This window comes from Peromyscus eremicus, chromosome 15 (genome assembly GCF_949786415.1).
Source record: "Peromyscus eremicus chromosome 15, PerEre_H2_v1, whole genome shotgun sequence".
Taxonomy (NCBI): Eukaryota; Metazoa; Chordata; class Mammalia; order Rodentia; family Cricetidae; genus Peromyscus; species Peromyscus eremicus.
In genome coordinates this window covers 49,818,140-49,837,238 of record NC_081431.1, presented here as the reverse complement: position 1 = coordinate 49,837,238, position 19,099 = coordinate 49,818,140, and the positions used below count along the sequence as shown (strand labels likewise).

The 19,099-nt window shown below is 40.6% G+C and overlaps 1 protein-coding gene across 1 annotated transcript in view; it reads right to left on the bottom strand.

Moving 5' to 3' along the window:
* The window catches only part of Cdc73 (cell division cycle 73), a 105,906-nt gene extending 102,208 nt beyond the window's left edge, over positions 1–3,698 (bottom strand). Inside the window, exons 1-2 of the mRNA XM_059280130.1 lie at positions 3,497–3,698; positions 142–247 (exon numbers count right to left, since the gene is read on the bottom strand). Coding sequence (XP_059136113.1) covers positions 142–247; positions 3,497–3,627 — 237 coding nt within the window. The 5' untranslated portion in view covers positions 3,628–3,698. The remainder of the gene's footprint in view (positions 1–141; positions 248–3,496) is intronic.
* Positions 3,699–19,099: the final 15,401 nt, after the last annotated feature.

Here is a 19,099-nt window from a genome sequence, read left to right as displayed (position 1 = left end):
TAAAACAACTGAATAAATCACATAGCAGCTTAATTTTAATGCTCCAAAACAATTTCAGACATTTGAAACCCATGAGGGAAAGTTATCTACACCAAACACTAACTGTTTAATCAATGAAATTTTAAAATGAATTCTACTTACAGCTGCACGTCGGACATAAACAGGATGAGAAAGGTGTACATTATTAAGTAGAAATAAGATGGAATCCAATGTGTAGTATTCTCTGGGTTGGCCTTCCTTTCCAGTCCTAAAATGATTAAAACATGAGTTTTATTAAGATTTTTTAATCAATTATTTAACCTTAGTTACATGTATTCATTTATCTATATCTACCTGATTATCTAACAATGTAGTTAACACAGCAAAAAATATATATGCAATATAAACTCTTATAAGTGAGTTGTTGTTGGGGCAAAAAGACAGAATAAAAAAAAATGAAAGAAACAGGGAGAGCACATAAATTCATACTCTAAAATACTATATTTACTTTTTTCTTTTCTATTTTTAAGAGGGGCAAGGTCTCATGTATCCCAGCTGGCCTCAAATCGGCCACACAGCTGAGGGTGACATGTTGTATGTGGTGCTGGAGATCAAATACAGGAACTCATTCATGCAGGGCAAGCACTCTACCAACTAGGCTACATCCTCAGCCTCACTTTACACATATTTTAAAATCAGACCTAAATTGTGTTCTGAGCTCTGTCAACAGAGAAAGCAACCCAACCAGCTGCTCAACGGAAAGATCATTCAGAGAAAACTAACTGCTCAAGGGAAGGATCACTAGGGCTGGCTGCACTTAGAAAATGAACATCTTTCTAACAAGTTCTAAACAAGATACTGCCGTACAACATCCTCAACAATATTCTGAAAAGGAAACAGGATGAACTTCAATGGTATGATCCTTGTAACATCTCTCAAACTAGACCAGTGACACAAAACCAAAATATAATTCTGTGATTCAACAATGTAGTCTTGGGGGTACAAGCTCTATAATGCTAACACATACACAGCTTTCCACTTCTCCCTTCCCCCTCCATCTGTAGTTATGATGGTTAAACTATATGAATCTATTTGAATGCAGCTCAATGTAATTTGTCCTAAACCTACTTTACTAGGTTCTATTATCACTTTTCTTCTAAACTGATGCATCAAATCAGCCACTACTCGTTAATTATGTACAAAATAATGGTAAAAAAGCAGAAAGCACTGAATGCATTAAGGGTACTAATTAATCTTTTATATATGTACATATTTAGATGTACATACATGTAGAAAATAACTATTGAAGATATGATATTAAAAGTTTTGCCGGGCGGTGGTGGCGCACGCCTTTAATCCCAGCACTCGGGAGGCAGAGGCAGGTGGATCTCTGTGAGTTCGAGGCCAGCCTGGACTACCAAGTGAGTTCCAGGAAAGGCGCAAAGCTACACAGAGAAACCCTGTCTTGAAAAACCAAAAAAAAAAAAAAAAGTTTCAATTTTTTCTAAGTTTTACTTTTCCACTTATTTATAAGCTCTTGTCAAAACATGCTTTCTACGGGTGGTGGTAGCGGTGCACGCCTTTAGTCCCGGCACTCGGGAGGCAGAGCCAGGCGGATCTCTGTGAGTTCGAGGCCAGCTTGGTCTACAGAGCAAGATCCAGGACAGGCACCAAACCTACACAGAGAAACCCTGTCAGGGGTGAGGAGGGGGGGGGGGGGAATGCTCTTTCCAGGATTCATATCTAAATTATACAAGTCCCTATACTGGAAGGCTATTCCACCATTTCACTCAGAATTCTTATCCAATCTTTAAAAGTTACTCATCTGTTCATTCATTTATTAAAGGAAGGGGCATTGTAAAATGGACACATGTCAAACACATTTCCATGAAACCCTCTCTAAATATCCCACACACACCTAGAAGAAAACAACTTTTGGGGGAGGGGAGGGTTCAAGACAAGGTTTCTCTGTGTTGCCTTGGCTGTACTGGAACTCACTCTGTATAGGCTGGCCTGGAACTCACAGAGATCCGCCTGCCATAGCCTCCAGAGTGCTGGGATTAAAGACGAGCACTGCCTGTAAACAACTGTTCTCTTCCTAGCAGCTAGAAACATTTCGCATCAACTTAATCTGTTTCATCTTTTCGAGCTAAAATAGGTTAGTCTCCAGTAAGGCAGGAACCAGGGTTTTCAGCTTTTTCTATTTCTCAATTTAAACTTATTTATACCTTGAGGGTTGTTTTTTGGTTTGGTTAGGTTTTTGGTTTCTCTGTTTAACAGTCCTGGCTATTCTGGAACATGCTTTGTAGACCAGTCTGGTCTTGAAATCAGAGATCTGCCTGCCTCTGCCTCCCGAGTACTGAGATTAAAGTCGTGCACCACCACGTCCGCTATATCTTGAGTTTTTTTTTAAGAAAAATATTCATTAAAATCCAATAATTCTGCGTAATTTATTTGAAAGACTAAAACACGGTAAACTCAGAATGTCACTTAATCAACATTTCAAAAAGAGAATCAACAAGTCAAAAGAAATCTTAAAATTGTCTAGTTTTTTAATTGACCATTCATGAAGTCATTCAAACAAAATGGGTACCAAAATTCTGACTCCATGATTCTAATTATCAAAGTGAAGCATCAATGACAGTAACATCACTAAAGAGGCCCCAGAGGATTATTAAACTTGATCCTCGGTGGCTTCCTGAGTGACTTAAATTCAAGGCATGCCTGGATCAATATTTCGAAACATTCCTCTTTCGGGCGCTTTCCGAAAAAGCAGAGGATCAATTTCTCAGACCCGTACGTATAACTCAACTCCATTTCACCAGTAACTTTCTCCCCAGTAAAGCCCTGCTTTCATCTCGAACACTGATGCTGCAGACTTCCAAACTCTCCCAATCTCTTTCTTTCCTGAACTTCAAGTCTATGCCCTTTCTTTTTTTTTTCTTGAGGAATAACACCATTCTACCCAATGAAGGGGGGTGGGGGAGGAAAGAAAGAAAATTACCCAGGCGCTCCAAGAGCCTGGGGAGACAGTTGCAACACATGGCAGCCTCAGGGCAAAAAAAAAAAAAAAAAAAAACAACTAAGAACAAAAAGCGACTCGGTGGCCGCCAGATGCTGTGCTTTGTGCTCCTATACCTACGTTCAGGTAGACGTGCACAACCCCACAGGGCGCGGACAAACCGATCCATCCATATTGGTGAGCACCCAACTGGGAAAGTCGGAAAACTCCCAGGGTCCCTTTCCCTGTGGCTTCTCCAACACAGAAAAAAAAAAAAAAAAAAGACTGGACCGCTCTAGAATCCGCTCCCCGTCTTCCCTCCACACCCTCAAAGTGCAACTTCTGCTCCAGCGAAGAACTTTTTCCACCCCCCTCCCCAGAGCACCCGTTTTCCTCCCATCCCTAGAGGGACTCGGAAGGGGAGGATGGGGGGGTACCGGGGAGGAGGAGAGGTCGCCCGGGGGGCGCCCGACGCGACCCCAACCATCCCTTAGGCCGGAGCCACGGCGCCCTTACCCCCACACGACATAGTTGGTCTTCACGTTCTTGGGCCAGGAGAACTCCCCGAAGATGACTTCGTCTCCCTTGACCACGATCTCCTTCTTCTGGATGTTGTACTGTCGCAGGACGCTGAGCACGTCCGCCATCTTCGCCCCCCTCGCTGCCGCCGCCGCCGCCGCGGGCCCCGGGCACCGCCGTCGCCGCCGCCGCCGCGCCTGCCTCCTCCGGTCCCCGTCCGCCTCGCCCTGTCCCTCCGCCGCCGCCGCCGCCGCCGCCGCCGCCGCCGCCGCCGCCGCGAACCAACAGCCGCCGCACTAACAGCCGTCCGCGTCTACGACAGCAGCACGGGCAAGTAGCCACCCAGGCCGCCGAGGACCCCGCGCTATATAAGGCAAGGCCCCGCCGCGGGCTGCCCGCGGAGAACGCCTGACGGACCCGCGCTCCGACCCGCGCCGCGGGGCCGCCGCCAGGGGGCGCGGCGAGCGACCGCCCGAGCGGGCGAGCTTCCCAGACTCCCGCCGCGGTGGGGAACACGCTCGCTGCAGAACTCCCGGGAAACAGGGAGCCAGCCAGCCGGCCACGCTGCTCCCCTCCCGGGTGCAAAGGAGCATGAAGCGCAACGGGGCGCGCACCGGGCGAGAGCGCACAGCTTGCACCCTGGGCGAGCCGGGCGAGCCGGGCGAGCGACAGGTGCGCGCGCACCTGCCAGAGCGCTTCTGGACTTGCGGCCCTGGAGCGCGCGCGCTGAGGAATCGACTTTCCCCGGCGGCCGGCGCCGAGCTTCGCTGGGCTGTGCTCTCTTAAAGCACATTGCCGAACCCGAACCGGAGAACTGTGGGCGTCGGACCCACGCTTAGAGAAAGGGGCTTGAGGTCCCCGTGGTCAGGATAAGCTATAACAGAAAACTGGGAGTTTGGAATGTGGACGTTTTGTAGTTTAGGTTGCGTTCTGATTCAGGGGTGGATTTGCAAAGAAAGACAAGACGAGTGGGCTGGAAAACTATTCGTGCACCATTCACAACGCTCGGTTAGTGGACAGAATAAAATTAACACGAGATTAAGCTGAAAGCATCCTACAGAGTCTACGAAATTAAATTAATTGTTGACTCTTCTCCTTCCTTGGAAATAACTTTTTCCATCCGGTAACTTCTCCCAAGTAATCACAAAAAGCCTCAAATGGTTCCAGGTTGTGAACAAAATAAAAAAAAAAATATATCCTTCAGAAACCTCAAACTAGCCGGGCTTGGTGGCTCACGCCTTTAATGCCAACCCTTGGGAGGCAGAGGCAGGCGGATCTCTGTGAGTTCAAGGCCAGCCTGGTCTACAAAGAGAGTTTCAGGACAACCAGGGCTGTTACCCAGAGAAACCCTGTCTCAAAAAAACAAAAAAAAAAAAAAAAAGAAAAGAAAGAAAGAAAGAAAGAAAGAAAAGAGAAAGAGAGAAAGAAAGAAAAGAAAGAAAGAAATCTCAAACTATGAATTAGAACACTTTCGGGCCACCAGAATTTTGGTTTTTGTTTTGTTTTGTTTTGTTTTTCGAGACAGGGTTTCTTTGTGTAGCCCTGGCTATCCTGGAACTCACGCTGTAGATGGGGCTGGCCTTGAACTCACAGAGATCCCTCTGCCTCTGCCTCCTGAGTACTGGGATTACAGGCATATGTCACCATGGCAGGCCAGACTACCAGATTTTTAAGTGGCACTCAACAGGTTTATTGGTACCCTTATGGTTATGGGAACCTAGAAATTAATTCTACATACCATGCATTGGCTATGTACCCTAAACAAACATATACTTCAAGCTGAATATTTCTTTCTTACTTCTCTTACTCTATGAGAAGGAGGCACAATTTTGTTATTGACATAACCAAATTTCTTGACCTGTTTTGAAAAAAAATGAAATTTTGTTGTGTGTGGTGAAGAGTATTTCCGATTTGGAAGTATGGGGTTAAAAAATGCCTATCCCACAAATGATGTCCTCCCTTCAATGTGTCTCTGAACCTCACTGCAAATGCAGGTAATAAAGAACTGACTGAGCTTGAATATCCCATGCACATCTCTGTATTTATGCCTATATCACAGCGCCCTGAGGTGTTTGGAATAAAGTTTGCTTCTGGTTAATAGACTCCAGTGGTCTGGACCCCATTATTTGCACAACTCCAGGACCCAACAGTCCTCTTTATTTGTGTGCTTGCCTAGGAAATGAAAGGACTATAGACCTATAAGAGCATATGAATATCTAAAATATTACTTGGTACAGTAACAGCTCCTAGAAAATATTGAATTAATAAGTAAAAAGGTAAAGACTCCTAGTAAATTTTTGCTTTGTTTTGGTTTGGTTTGTTTTTTGTTTTTCAAAACAGAGTTTCTCTGTGTAGTTCTCTGTCCTCGAACTCTCTTTGTAGACCTGGCTGTCCTGGAACTCAGAGATCACCTGCCTCTGCTGCCCAAGTGCTGGGATTAAAGGCATGCGCCACCACCACCTGGCTGTAAATTTTGAAGTAATAAATTCACTGATAATTTTAAGGAAGCTAAGGTTTCATGATGAGTTAAGAAAGTCAACAATAGTACTCCCAAATGATTATTAATTTTATTTCATATACAAATAATTTCCAAGCAATTCCTCTTTTTGATTAATTTATGGTTTTTAAGGTTAATGATCCCTAAACTCAAAGTTGTAAGATATGTGATTAGTTATTTATTGTTTATAACTGAAATTTTTACAGCATTGTTGTTATACAAATACCCTTAAATTGGCCCTCTAATGTTCATTAAGTCAAAAATGTCAAAATATAATAAAAGATAATAGTGGCAGTAGAACCAAAACTTGGGAAATTAACTAGAAAAGATACTCAAAATAGCTTTACCTTGGGCAAAAGCTGTGCACCTCATAGTAACACATGTATGTTGATGGTAACCAACAGCTCTCTAATTTGATGTAAGACCCATCCAACAAGAGGGAAATCATACCTGGTACTGAAAACCTAGCTATCTTTCCAGGGCTAGTAAAGTCGTAAGTCTTGAAGGAGAACCTACAACCACCACTTTACTAAATCTGCATAATCCCTAACTACATCTATCCTATTTTAGGAAATCCAAAATTTTATACCTAATTTACTTTGTATCATGTCTAAGGAGAACTGCAACTATAACTATCTAGTCTTCAACTCTGTCAAAGGCCACAGAAGGATTTATTATTATTTAAGTAAACAAGAAGTACATTGAAAACAACTTTGAAAAACTCTAGAAATGACAGAGACATCTGACTGCCTGGACAATCACCCAGAGTTCCTCTGCAACATTGGGACATCCATCTTCAGTCTACATGCCTATAGTATCTGGCAGACTTTTCAATGAAGTAAGAAATTTGAAAGACTGTCCTGCCTATATTGACCAAGTTTGTCAGTCACTTTCCTCTGTGTCCTGTAGAATGTCTGGCAGTTTCTTCAGTGAAGCAGGAACCCTGAAGGACCATCCCACCTTGTTCTGGCAAAGTTCAGTGGTCACCATCCTATAGGTCCTTCATGTTCTCAATTTATACAACAATCTGTCAAGCAGTCCAAGCAAGAGCAGCTTCTTGCCCAAATGGCTAGCCTTGCCACATTGAAAGCAAACTCCATTAGGAGTTTCTTCGATGCCCATGATCTCTGAAGTAAATTTGTACTGCCAGGAGCAGATGTGTCTCATTGTCATGAAAAGCCCTAAGTTAATAAAACATTTTAAATGCCATATTCTGTGAGTCTTTGAAAAGTTTGAGGACCATCTATCTATCTAAAATATATCTCTATATGATCTGGAAAGCATACCTAACATATCTACAATTTTGATTGTTATAAATGACTAACCAATAAACTATGTTCCTGATTATCTTATATAGTTTATAATAATAGCTTTTAAAAACTAGAACTTCACCTTACATTTCCAAATGAAGTGCATAGGCATAATACTGCACACAAAAATAGAAACATACATACAATATGTTGTAAAAAGAAACTTAAATTGGTATCAATATACAAAATCATTTAAACAAGAGTAGAAACATATATACAGTGTAACAAAAATAACTTTAAATTTGTATCAATATACAAAAATCATTTAAACAAGAGTAGAAACATATATACAATGTAACAAAAATAACTTTAAATTTGTATCAATATACAAAAATCATTTAAACAAGAGTAGAAACATATATACAATGTAACAAAAATAACTTTAAATTTGTATCAATATACAAAAATCATTTAAACAAGAGTAGAAACATATATACAATGTAACAAAAATAACTTTAAATTTGTATCAATATACTATATTCCCCTAAATGATAACAAACATTCATAGCCCACCAAATAACCAAAACCACCCACCCCACCCCCAACTCTTAGGGATGTGGGCCTAGTTTTCTCTAGACTGCTTCCTGCTGTCTGTGAACAAAGCCATCTTTTTTAGGGGTGCCTGAGAAAGTTTGAGATAATGGCCAAGTCCTAGTCACAACCTTTTTTTTTTATATATATATCACCTGTCAAGAATCAGGAGGTCTTCCCCATCAAACCTGATCCATATTATTCCTGAAGGAATCCATAGCCTCTCGTCTCCTGTGGGAACAGAATTCCAAACATTTTTTATTTCCATTTGAAAAATGGAAAATTATAAAAATATAAAACATTCTTTGACTTTTTTTTAAATTAAGGCATTCCTAAAGTATCTAGATTGGTTCAGTTTAGCAGTCCAATTCACAACCCTATGACTCTCAGCAGCAATTGCTTGCTTGTCAGCATTCAAAAAATTAGAAATCAACACAATTCTATACACGATACAGACTCCCTGTGTATTTGGGAGTTACATGGCTTTTTTCTTTTATATTACTTTTACCATCTCTTTAAAGACTTCACTTTTTTAAATTCTTTCTATAACTGCCTATACCTATTTTCTTTTCTTTCTTAAGTCTACACACATTGTAAAACACACTGGAACCTGTTTAGAGGTTTTTTTCCATGTGGACCAATGTGGTGGTATTGTGTTCCTCAAAATATTGTATACCCTAATAAACTTATCTGGGGTCAGAGAACAGAAAAGCCTCTAAATACTTAGGATAGGCAGTGGTAGCACGCGCCTTTAATCCTAGCATTCCAGAGGCAGAAATCCATGTGTTCAAGGATACAGCCAAGCATGGTGACACACGCCTTTAATCCCAAGAAGTGAGCCTTTAATCCCAGGGAGTGTTGGTAGAAAGCAGAAAGGTATATAAGTCGTGAAGACCAGGAACTAGAAGCATTTGGCCTGGTTGAGCATTTGGCTGGTTAAGCTTTCAGGCTTTCAAGCAGTTCAGCTGAGAGCCATTCAGATATGAGGACACAGAGGCTTCCAGTCAGAGGAAACAAGATCAGCTGAGAAGTTGGCCAGGTGAGGTTAGCTGTGGCTTGTTCTGTCTCTCAGACCTTCCAGTGTTCACCCCAATACCTGGCCCGGGTTTGATTTTATTAATAAGAACTTTTAAGATTCATGCTACAGACCTCTTTTACTATGTATCTTTTAGCCTTTTTTGACTGTGTAAGCAAACCTTTAACCTTCTAACCTACATCTGGCTCCTCATCTGAACCTCTTTTACTATGTATCTTTTAGCCCTTTTTTTGACTGTGTAAGCAAACCTTTAAACTGCTAACCTACACCTGGCTCCTCCCAGCTGCTCTCTCAGCTGTCTCTGCCTGCTTGTAGGTTCCTGAGAGCCAAACCTAAAGCTGGGGGCCCATTTGGAGGTTTGTTTGACGTGGAACTGCACTCAACCGCCCAGCTATGGATTGTCAGTGCCCTGCACTGTGGCAGGCGTTTTTTACTTAGTTTTTTGTTTCTATTTAGCATGAAAAACGCTGTTTAAGTACTCTGCTGTACAGCAGGTTTATTAAAGGAGCCATATCCTTTTTTTTTCCCAAAGCTTTCTCAGGCCCTATAGAAATATGAGCCTCACATTGGTATGCTGAAATGCTGTTTGTTTTTTGCTCTTTTAAGGGGGCCTACCACTTAGCTCCCAAATAAATCATACACGGAGGCTTATTATAATTTATAAATGCCCAATCTTAGCTTGGCTTGCTTCTTGCCAGCTTTTCTTAACTTAAAGTAGCCCATCTACCTTTTGCCTCTGCTTTTCCTTTTCTTACTCCTATAACCTTACTTTTTCATTCTTACTCTGTAGCTGGATGGGTGGCTGGCCCCTGAAGTCCTCCTCCTTCCTCTCTCATTCCTTCTTCCCAGATTTCTCCTTCTATATATTCTCTCTGCCTGCCTGCCCTGCCCTGCCTATTTTTTTCTCCTGAATCACCATTGGCCGTTCAGCTCTTTATTAGACCAATCAGGTGTTTTAGACAGGCACAGTAACACAGCTTCACAGAGTTAAACAAATGCAACATAAACAAAAGTAACACACCTTAAAATAATATTCCCCAACACTACATTCTAAATATTTATCCTTATGCCCACAAATAAGTGTAATTCTCACCCCTCCTCAAGAAAATTTCTCCTTGTGACAGATAAACCACAACTGATTAAATGCAGAGTTGTGGAACCCAGTCCCATCTGACACATCTAAAACTCCTACACATAAGGCTCAGGGATCATTTCCGAAGAGATGGAAACACTGAAAGTGTCAGAAGAACAGGAATTTTGCTGTGGGATTGTCTCCTAGAAATGTCAGAGAAGGGGCTGGAGAGATGGTGCAGTGGTTAAAAGCATTGACTGCTTTTCCAGAGGACACAGGTTCAATTCCCAGCAACCACATGGCAGCTCACAACTGTCTGTAACTCTAGGACCCAACATCCTCACACAGTCATACATACAGACAATAAATAAATATAAATAAATTTAAAAAGAACAAAAAAGAAATGTCAGAGAAGCTACACTCTTATGTGGCAACCTAAACATGAACTAGAAATGACACCAAGAGACATACTAACATAGAAGAGAGAATGCTCATGAGGCCTCAACCCTAGAGAAAGAACTACAGGCAGCAAGGAATACTGAGAGAGGCATAAATAGTCTTCCTCGAGGAAGAGCACATTAACTGGTTATCCAACACCAAATGGTAAGCCTGAAAACATATATACATGTGTATATATGTGTATATGTGTGTGTATGTATATATGTCTGAGCAGGTCACATTTATATATTTATATATTTAGGACTGTGTATATGTAACAACAATTTAAGAAAAGAGAAATGAATTTGAAAGACAGCAGAAGAGGAGGTTCTTGGAAGGAGCTGGAGGGAGGAAAGGGAAGGAGGGATATGATGTAATTATATTATCTCAAAAAATTAAAAACCAAGCTATACATATCTGCAATTTGAGTTCCAGAATTCCCAACAATTAGATTAAGATCTATTGATTAAATGGCTGACCAACAATCAGAAAGTATCCTGCTTGCTTGTTTTATAACCTGGAACTCATGGGTCTCTTATACACACATATATATGTACAGGCAGATCTTTGTATGCTCGTTGAATCCTAGGTAGCTCTTTTTACCGTATCCCTAGTGTCGCTCTTCCCAAATGTTATAGAGCTGGGATCTCACAATGTTTTTACACATTAACTCCTTTTACTTGTTAGTGACCACATAAGCATCTTCCGTGTTTTCTCATGGCTGACAGCTCACTTATTTTTCAGACCAAGTAACAATCCATTGTCTAGATGTGCTATGAGTAAATCATTTACAAACCAAAGGAAGTCTTGGTGGCTTCTAAGTTTTGTCAACTTTGAGGTTGAATCGACCTCATATCAATATCTTTGCCCAATCTTTAGTACGGATGCAAGTTTTAAACTCCCTGTGTAAATACCAAGAAGACAGATTGCAGGGTCAAATGATAAAAGAATATTTGGTTTTGTAAGAATCTACCAAATTATCTCCCAATGTGACTGTATAATTATTCTTTGATACCAACAATGAGTGAAAGTTCCTCATCTTCATACCAGCTTTGAGTGATGTCAGTGTTATGGACTATGGTCATTCTAGCAGGTATGTAGTGGTATCTCTTTGTTTAAATTTGCATTTCTGCTGTGGATATCACTCTGTATGTTGTGAATGTGTTGCTCTGATTGGTTAATAAATAAAGTTCTGATTGGTCAGTAGCCAGACAAGAAGTATAGGTGGGACAAAGAGAGAGGAGAATTCTGGGAACAGGAAAGCTGAGTCAGGAGACACTACCAGCCGCTGCCATGAGAAGAATGATGTAAAGATACCAGTAAGCCACGAGCCACATGGCAAGGTATAGATTTATAGAAATGGGTTAATTTAAGATGTAAGATCTAGCTAGCAAGATGCCTGAGCCATTAGGCCATGCAGCTCTAATTAATATAAGTCTCTGTGTGTTCATTTGGGTCTGAGCAGCTGCGGGATCAGGCAGGACCAGAAAAACTTCAGCTACACATTTTCTTGCTGTCATATTATGTGGATCATCTTTCCAAATGGTCACTATCTCTATATCTTCTTTGGTAAGGTGTCTCTTAACATCTTTGACCCATTTTCAGTAGTATCTTTGTTTACTTACTGTTGAATTATCAGAGTTCTTTATATATTTTGGATTTCAGTCACTTATCAATTATGTCCATTGTAAGTATTTTCTCCAAGTCTGTTACATGACTAGTCTCTTGATGGTGTATTTAAAACAGAAGAAGAAATATAATATGTTTATGATCCATTTTTAGTTCTTTCTTGCAAGAAGTATAAGGACTGTATTAAATTTTTTCTTGCATATGGATATTGTCTTACTTACTTTCAAATTGCTAGAATAAGACACCATAACCAAGGCAGGTAATAAAAGAAAAACTTTGAGTCTTACAGTGTTAGAGGGTGAGTACTGTGGAATGATAGATGAGTTCTTAATAAAAAGATGATTAACTGATGGCTAGACAGGATTTTCAGAGCAGAGAAAACACTGGGGCAGAGTCTCAGGAGTCAAGAGGAGATGCCAACCAGACACAAAAGAAGCAGCATGGGAAGTTCATAGATGAGGTAAATGAGCCTCAGGGAAGCACATAGATTAATTGAAATGGGTTAATTTAAGTTATTAGAGCTAGCTAAAAACAAGCCTAAGGTGTTGGCCGAGCACTTATAATTAATAAGCAGTCTCTGTGTTGTTATTTGAGAGCAGCCAATGGGACAGAGCTGACCTGTGATCTAGACAGAAAACTCCTCCTACAGGTGAGTCCATGACCATGATGATGGGGAGCATGGCAGCAGGCAGACAGGCATAGCACTGGAGAAGTAGCTGACAGCTTACAATTGATCCACAACCCTGAGACAGGGAGAATTAATTGGGAATCCTTTGGACTCCTCAAACTTCAAAGACCACACCCAATGGCCTACTTCCTTCAAAAAGGCCATACCACCTACTCCTTCATAAAGAATTCAACCAATTAGTGCCTGAGTAAAACATATGAGTCTATGAGGGCCATTCTATTTCAAACCACCACAGACTAACAATTGTTCAAACACAGTTTATTAATATACTATCATTTCCCCCACTGTTGCCTTTGCTTCTTAGTCAAAAATCAGTTGATTATATTTATATAGATCTATAGCTAAACTCTTTTCCTGTTCCCATGACCTATTTAACTTTCCATTTGATGTAATCACTGCTGTGATTATTGGAGTCCCATAATGGGGTAGTGTCAGTCCTATTAAGTTGTTTGTTTGTTTGCTTGTTGTGAAATATTAATGATTCAAAGATGTGTTGCATTCTTTTATGTTGCATTTGTTTAACTCTGCAAAACTGTGTTACTTTGCCTCCCTAAAACACCTGATTGGTCTAATAGAGAGCTGAATGGCCAATAGCTAGGTAGGAGAGAGAAATAGGTGAGGCTTCCAGGCAGAGAGAATAAATAGGAAGAGAAATCTAAGCTCATAAAGAAAAAAGAGAGGAGAGAGAAAAGGAGAAGGAAAGGACGCCAGGGGCCAGCCACTCAGCCACACAGTCAGCCACAGAGTAAGAAGGAATGAAAGATGTATAGAATAAAAAAAAGTAAAAAGCCCAGAGGCAAAACATAGCTAAATAGAAATGGGGTAATATAAGTTAGAAAAGCTGGTTAGAAACAAGCCAAGGGGCTGGGCATATATAAGTAAGACTAAGTCTCCATTTATTTATCTGGGAGCTGGGTGGCAGGCCCCCAAAGAGCAAAAAAAAAAAAAAAGTACATTTGTTTAACTTCAATTTTGTATTGACTATTCTGGAGGATTTTTGTTTACCCCCATAAAACTTAGAATCGATTTGTTTATGTCTAGAAAATACCTTGCTATTACTGTGAATGGGATTACACCAAGTCTATAAATCAAGTTGAGAAACACTGACCTATGGATTATACTCAGTTTCCTTGTCTACGAACATGGAGTATTGCCTCATTTGTTTAGCTATTTGACTTACTTAAGTCTTTAGTTTTCCTCACATATATCACATACATATTTTATTAGCTTTATACTAAGTGTTATACTTTCAAGCATGCTAACATAAATGACATTGCATTTACAGTAATGTCAACTTCAGCTTCATGGCTGGTATGCTGGAACATGATTTTAGTAACATTAATATTGTTTCCTGCAATCTTACTATAATATCACAAAAATAATGGGTTTTGATCTATGCAATACTGAGAACTGCATTGATATTTTAATCTATATTTCTGTTATTGTTTAATCCCATTGTGGTCTCAGAGTGGACATCCTGTAGGCGGAAGTTTCTCTGTCCCACCTAGCCCCACAGTCCGGATGAATCTCTCTCACCCAAGCTCTTGCAGCCGCTTATAAAATAATCACTCAGAGGCTTATATTTAGTTACAAACTCTTGGGCCTATGGCTCAGGCTTCTTACTAACTAGCTCTTTCAACTTAATTCAACCCATTCCTATTATTCCATGTTTTGCCACGTGGCTTCGTGGCGTTACCTGTTTCCTTACATCTTGCTTCTCCTGGCGACAGCTTGCAGCATCTCCCCTGACCCTGCTTTTTGCCTCTCTCTATCCCTCTTGTATTGGTTTAAATATTGAGGCAACTCCAAGTAGTTAAAACGGAGGTTTATTTTGTGAAGTAACTTACAAATGAAGGGATAGGTTACAGGGTCCGGGAAAGGCGTAGCACAGTCCAGCGGTGTTCTCTGGAGAACTCTGCTCAGTCTACCTCCAGCGTCCAGGATCCAGGAACCAAGAGAGCTGGCCCATCTGGATCTCAGGTCTTCAGGGTCCTCTCTCGGCCCCACCTTGTAGGCGTGACAGTTACCAAAGCCTCAATGGGGGTGGCACTTCCAGGTCAAAGCTAGAACGGCTACCCACTACACTCTTGGATCTCCCTCCCACCTGCCTCCATTCTGCCCTGCCATAGGCCAATGCAGTTTTATTTATTAACCAGTTGGAGCAGCATATATTCGCAGCACACAGGAAGACATCCCACAGCAACATCGTATGATTTTCATCCTCGTAAGCTATTTTCTGGCCCAGAATGTAGTGAGTTTGAGAAGGAAGTTTCTTCCTTTATTGAATGAAAGAGTCTGAAGAGTACAATGGTAACAACATGGTCAGTCGTGGCAAATTTGACCACATCGTGATTGATTTTTCTTCCTGCTGAATCCGTTCACGTATTATAGAATGTTAAGGCCTCCAACTATTATACTGGATTAATCTTTTTCTTCTGACAGTTCTTTCAATTTTACCTCACATAATTTAATTCTGTGTTGGTGGGAATTAAGGGTTGTTATGGATTTCTTTTGTTTTTTTGTTTTGTTTTAATTTATTTTATGTGCATTGGTGTGAAGATCCCCTGGAACTGGAGGTACAGACAGCTGTGAGCTGCCATGTGGGTGCTGGGAATTGAACCTGGAAGAGTAGCCAGTGCTCTTAGCCTCTAAGCCATCTCTCCAGCCCCAAGGACTGCTATGTTCTTCTTGAAGAATTAACTTCCTTTATTCCCTAATGTTCTTCCTTACATTGAAGTCTACTCTATCTGAAATTAATATAAATTGCTCTTCTATAAATTATTGTTAGCATTATATATTTTCTCCATTCATTTAATTTATATGTGTCTTTAAATTGAGTTTCTTGTACACAACATACATTTGGGCCTTGTAATTTTATCTGCTCTGACAACCTCTATTATTTACTTAGTGTATGTGAGTATTAATGTTTAAAGGGATTATTGTTGCAGTTGGATTAATAGCTGCCATATGTGTTACTGCTTTATATTTGTTAATATTTTTTGTTCCTACTTTTGTCTTCCACTCTTTTACTGACTTTGTGTTTTTAAAATAACATTGTATCTGATTCAATTTTCTCTCCTTTCATGGCATAACTACACTTAATTTCTCTTCTTTAGCTTTTGCATGGAAGTTTGTATTATAAATGTATAACTCATCCAAGTCCACTTTCAACTAACATTATGTTGTATAACAGATACTGTGACTACCTTATAATAAATACTTTTAATTCCTACCTCCCATCCCCATCATCAATTTCACTTCCAGAAAACCATGTGTGTTGGTCAATTTTTCACTGATGTTGCAAAGTTCCTGAGATGGCATAGGAGGAGAAAGATTTCTTTTGGATTTGTTTTCACGGGTTGTGGTCTGTGGTCACTGGTCCTGTTATTTGGTCCTCAAATGAGCTAGAATATCAAGGCAGAAAATGAATGCATGATGAAGCAAAGCTGCTCTTCACTGTGTGGCAGCCAGGAAGCAGAGAGAGAAAAGGGAGGGGTCAAGGGATAAGATACAGCCTCCAAAGCCTACAATAATCTACTTGTTCCCAGTAGAGTCTACCTCCTAACATTCCATTCAACTATGAACTTATCAATGGGTTCATACATTGGTGTAGTTAGTGCCCTCAAAATTAAATGTTTTCTCAATAGGAACAGCAGCTGCTGACTAAGCCTTTCACACAATGGCCCTAGGGAGGAGGGAACATTTCATAGCCAAATGATAACAAATTTATAAATGCTTATATGGCCACACATCCACATAAATACACATAATACGTATGTTGTTGCTGTTATTATTTTCATCAAATTGTGATATTAAAATTATTCATGTTAATACAAAAAAATAAAGTTAGTACTGTAACTTCATGTGTTCCTTCCTTGGTGTTCTCCCTTTCTTTATGAAAGCTTGAATTTCTGATCTGTATTATTTATTTTCCTGTAAGGAAGATCTGTGTGCAACAAATTCTTAAGGTTTGTCTGAGAAAAATCTTTATGTCTCCATCAGTTTTACACGATAATTTCAAAAAGTATAAAATTGTAGTTTAGTAAAATTTTAGGCTTTCATTTTATGTTTTGGGGGGTGTTTGTTTGCTTGTTTGTTTGTTTGAAGAACAATGCCTTACTATGTGGCTGAGAGTGGCATCAGACTCACTTAGTAGCCCAGGCTAGCTCAAATTCCCCATCCCCTTGCCTTTACCTCCTGAGCGTCAGGTTATAGATGTCAGTCACCATAGCCGACTTGTCTCGGCACTTTTTATTTTTATTTTATGGGCATTGGTGTTTCACCTGCATGTATGTCTGTGTGAAGGTGTCAGATCCCTTGGAACTGGAGTTACAGACAGTTGTGACTGCCATGTGGGTGCTGGGAATTGAACCTGAGTCCCCTGGAAGAGCAGCCAGTGCTCTTAACCGCTGAGCCATCTCTCCAGCACCTTGTCTCAGCACTTTAACTATCCCACTCTACTCTCTTTTGTTTTGCATGGTGTCTCAAAAGGTGAATGAAACTCTTCTCCTTGTTCCTCTATTGGTAAGATATTTTCTCCCTTCTGGACTTGTTCAGATTTAGTGATTTTCTTTTTAACTGCCACTTAATATGCCCATATACTTATATATGACATTATCATATATGATAAATTGGCACATACATGTGTAATGATTGAACCAGAGTAATTGGCATTTCTTTCTTCTCAAATAATTATCATATCTATGGATTATTTTGGAGACCTACAAAGGTTTCCTAGTGAGATATAAACTTGCTTTAACCAGCCGGGCTGCATTAGACCATGTGCATGGTTTCTAGGTGATTGGAAGGGTCTACACTTGGCTGAGCTAGAGGGAGGTCTTTGCTCCACCCTTTGGCATTCCCATAAATAACCCTTTAGAAGTGGCAGAAGGGGCTGGTGGATAAGGATACAGGCCCTACCAAGGATATCCTGTGTTTCTGTTTCTCTGTCCTCTATCCTTCTACCTCTATTTTTCTACCTCAATCTCTTATCCCTCTCTCCTCAAGAGTACCCTGGGGAAAAAGTGGGGGCTGGTCTCCCACAGATTATGAACAACCAGCGTCATCTCTTCTAATTTTTTAAAATATGGAATAGATTGTGGACAGTAGTGACCTTGCTGTGCTATAGAACCTAAGAACTCACACTTCCTAGCTATTGTATTTGGTATAAATTACAGCATTCTGTCTTTATCTTGTATTTTCTGTAGTGTGGAAATAACACTCCGGAAGTGAAGGGTTTGTTCTTGTTGTTGTTTATTTTATTACGGGGAAGGAAGAGTGTTATTCTGTGTGGTGTTCTCTGAACTGCCTGGATCTGTGGTTTGCTATCTGACAGCAACTTAGTTATTATTTTCTTATCTGCTGTTCCTTCCTCTGCCTTCTTCTAATCATCCTTGGATAGTTAGTTCTATAATTTTCAATCTTTGTTGTCTTTGCTTTTCAGGTTGGAAGGGTCTCACGTGAAATTACCTCAGACTCATAAAATCTTTCCTCAAGTCATGCCTATTCTTCAGATAAGCCCGTCAAAAGCATTTTTTTTTTGTTTCTGTCACAGTATTTTTGTTTTACTTTCCTACTTCATTTTTTTTTTTAAACAGGGTTTTGCTGTGTAGCACTGACTGGCCTTACATTCAAGATATTCTTGCCTCTGTCTTCTGAGTCCTGAGATTACCCAGGGGCCCTGCTGTGCCAAGCTCTGTTACTGTGTTCTCATCACGGTGCTGCTTTGATAAGATTCCCTTTCCTTGCCTGGCACTGCCCATCTGTCCTCACCTCCTGCCTCCTTCGTGCATCAGAGCTCCCGACATGTAAGTTATTGTTTTCATTCCCATTCCGATCACTCCAACACCCCCGCCGTGTCTGACACTTTGTTCTGTCTCTTCAAACCACGTTTTTATTCAGTTTGATAAACCTTACAGTTTTTTTTTTCTTGATAGCTGGACATAATGTACCAGTTAAAGGGAATGGCTGTAAGGCCTTGGAATGTGGCATTCAGTTACAGGGAAGGGGGCACATTCTGTAGTCAGATAACTAGCATTTGATCTTTAAAGTGGGATTGTGGTGCTGAACTGAGGACTGTAGCACGATTCTTAAAGGGTCTTATTAATGAAGCACAAACCTGGATCCAGGTATTGGAGAGAACGCTGAAAGATCAGAGAAACAGAACCAGCCACAGCTAACCTCACCTCGCCAGTGCCTCAGCTAATCTCGTTTCCTCAAACTGGAAGCCTCTGAGTCCTCATCCAGAACGAATCTCAGCTGAACTGCTGCTAAAGCCTAAAAGCTTAACCAGGCTCTAGTTCCTGGTTCTCACGCCTTTTATACCTTTCTGCTTCCTGCCATCACTTCCTGGGATTAAAGGCGTGTGTCACCATGCCTGGCTGTTTCCAGTGTGACTTT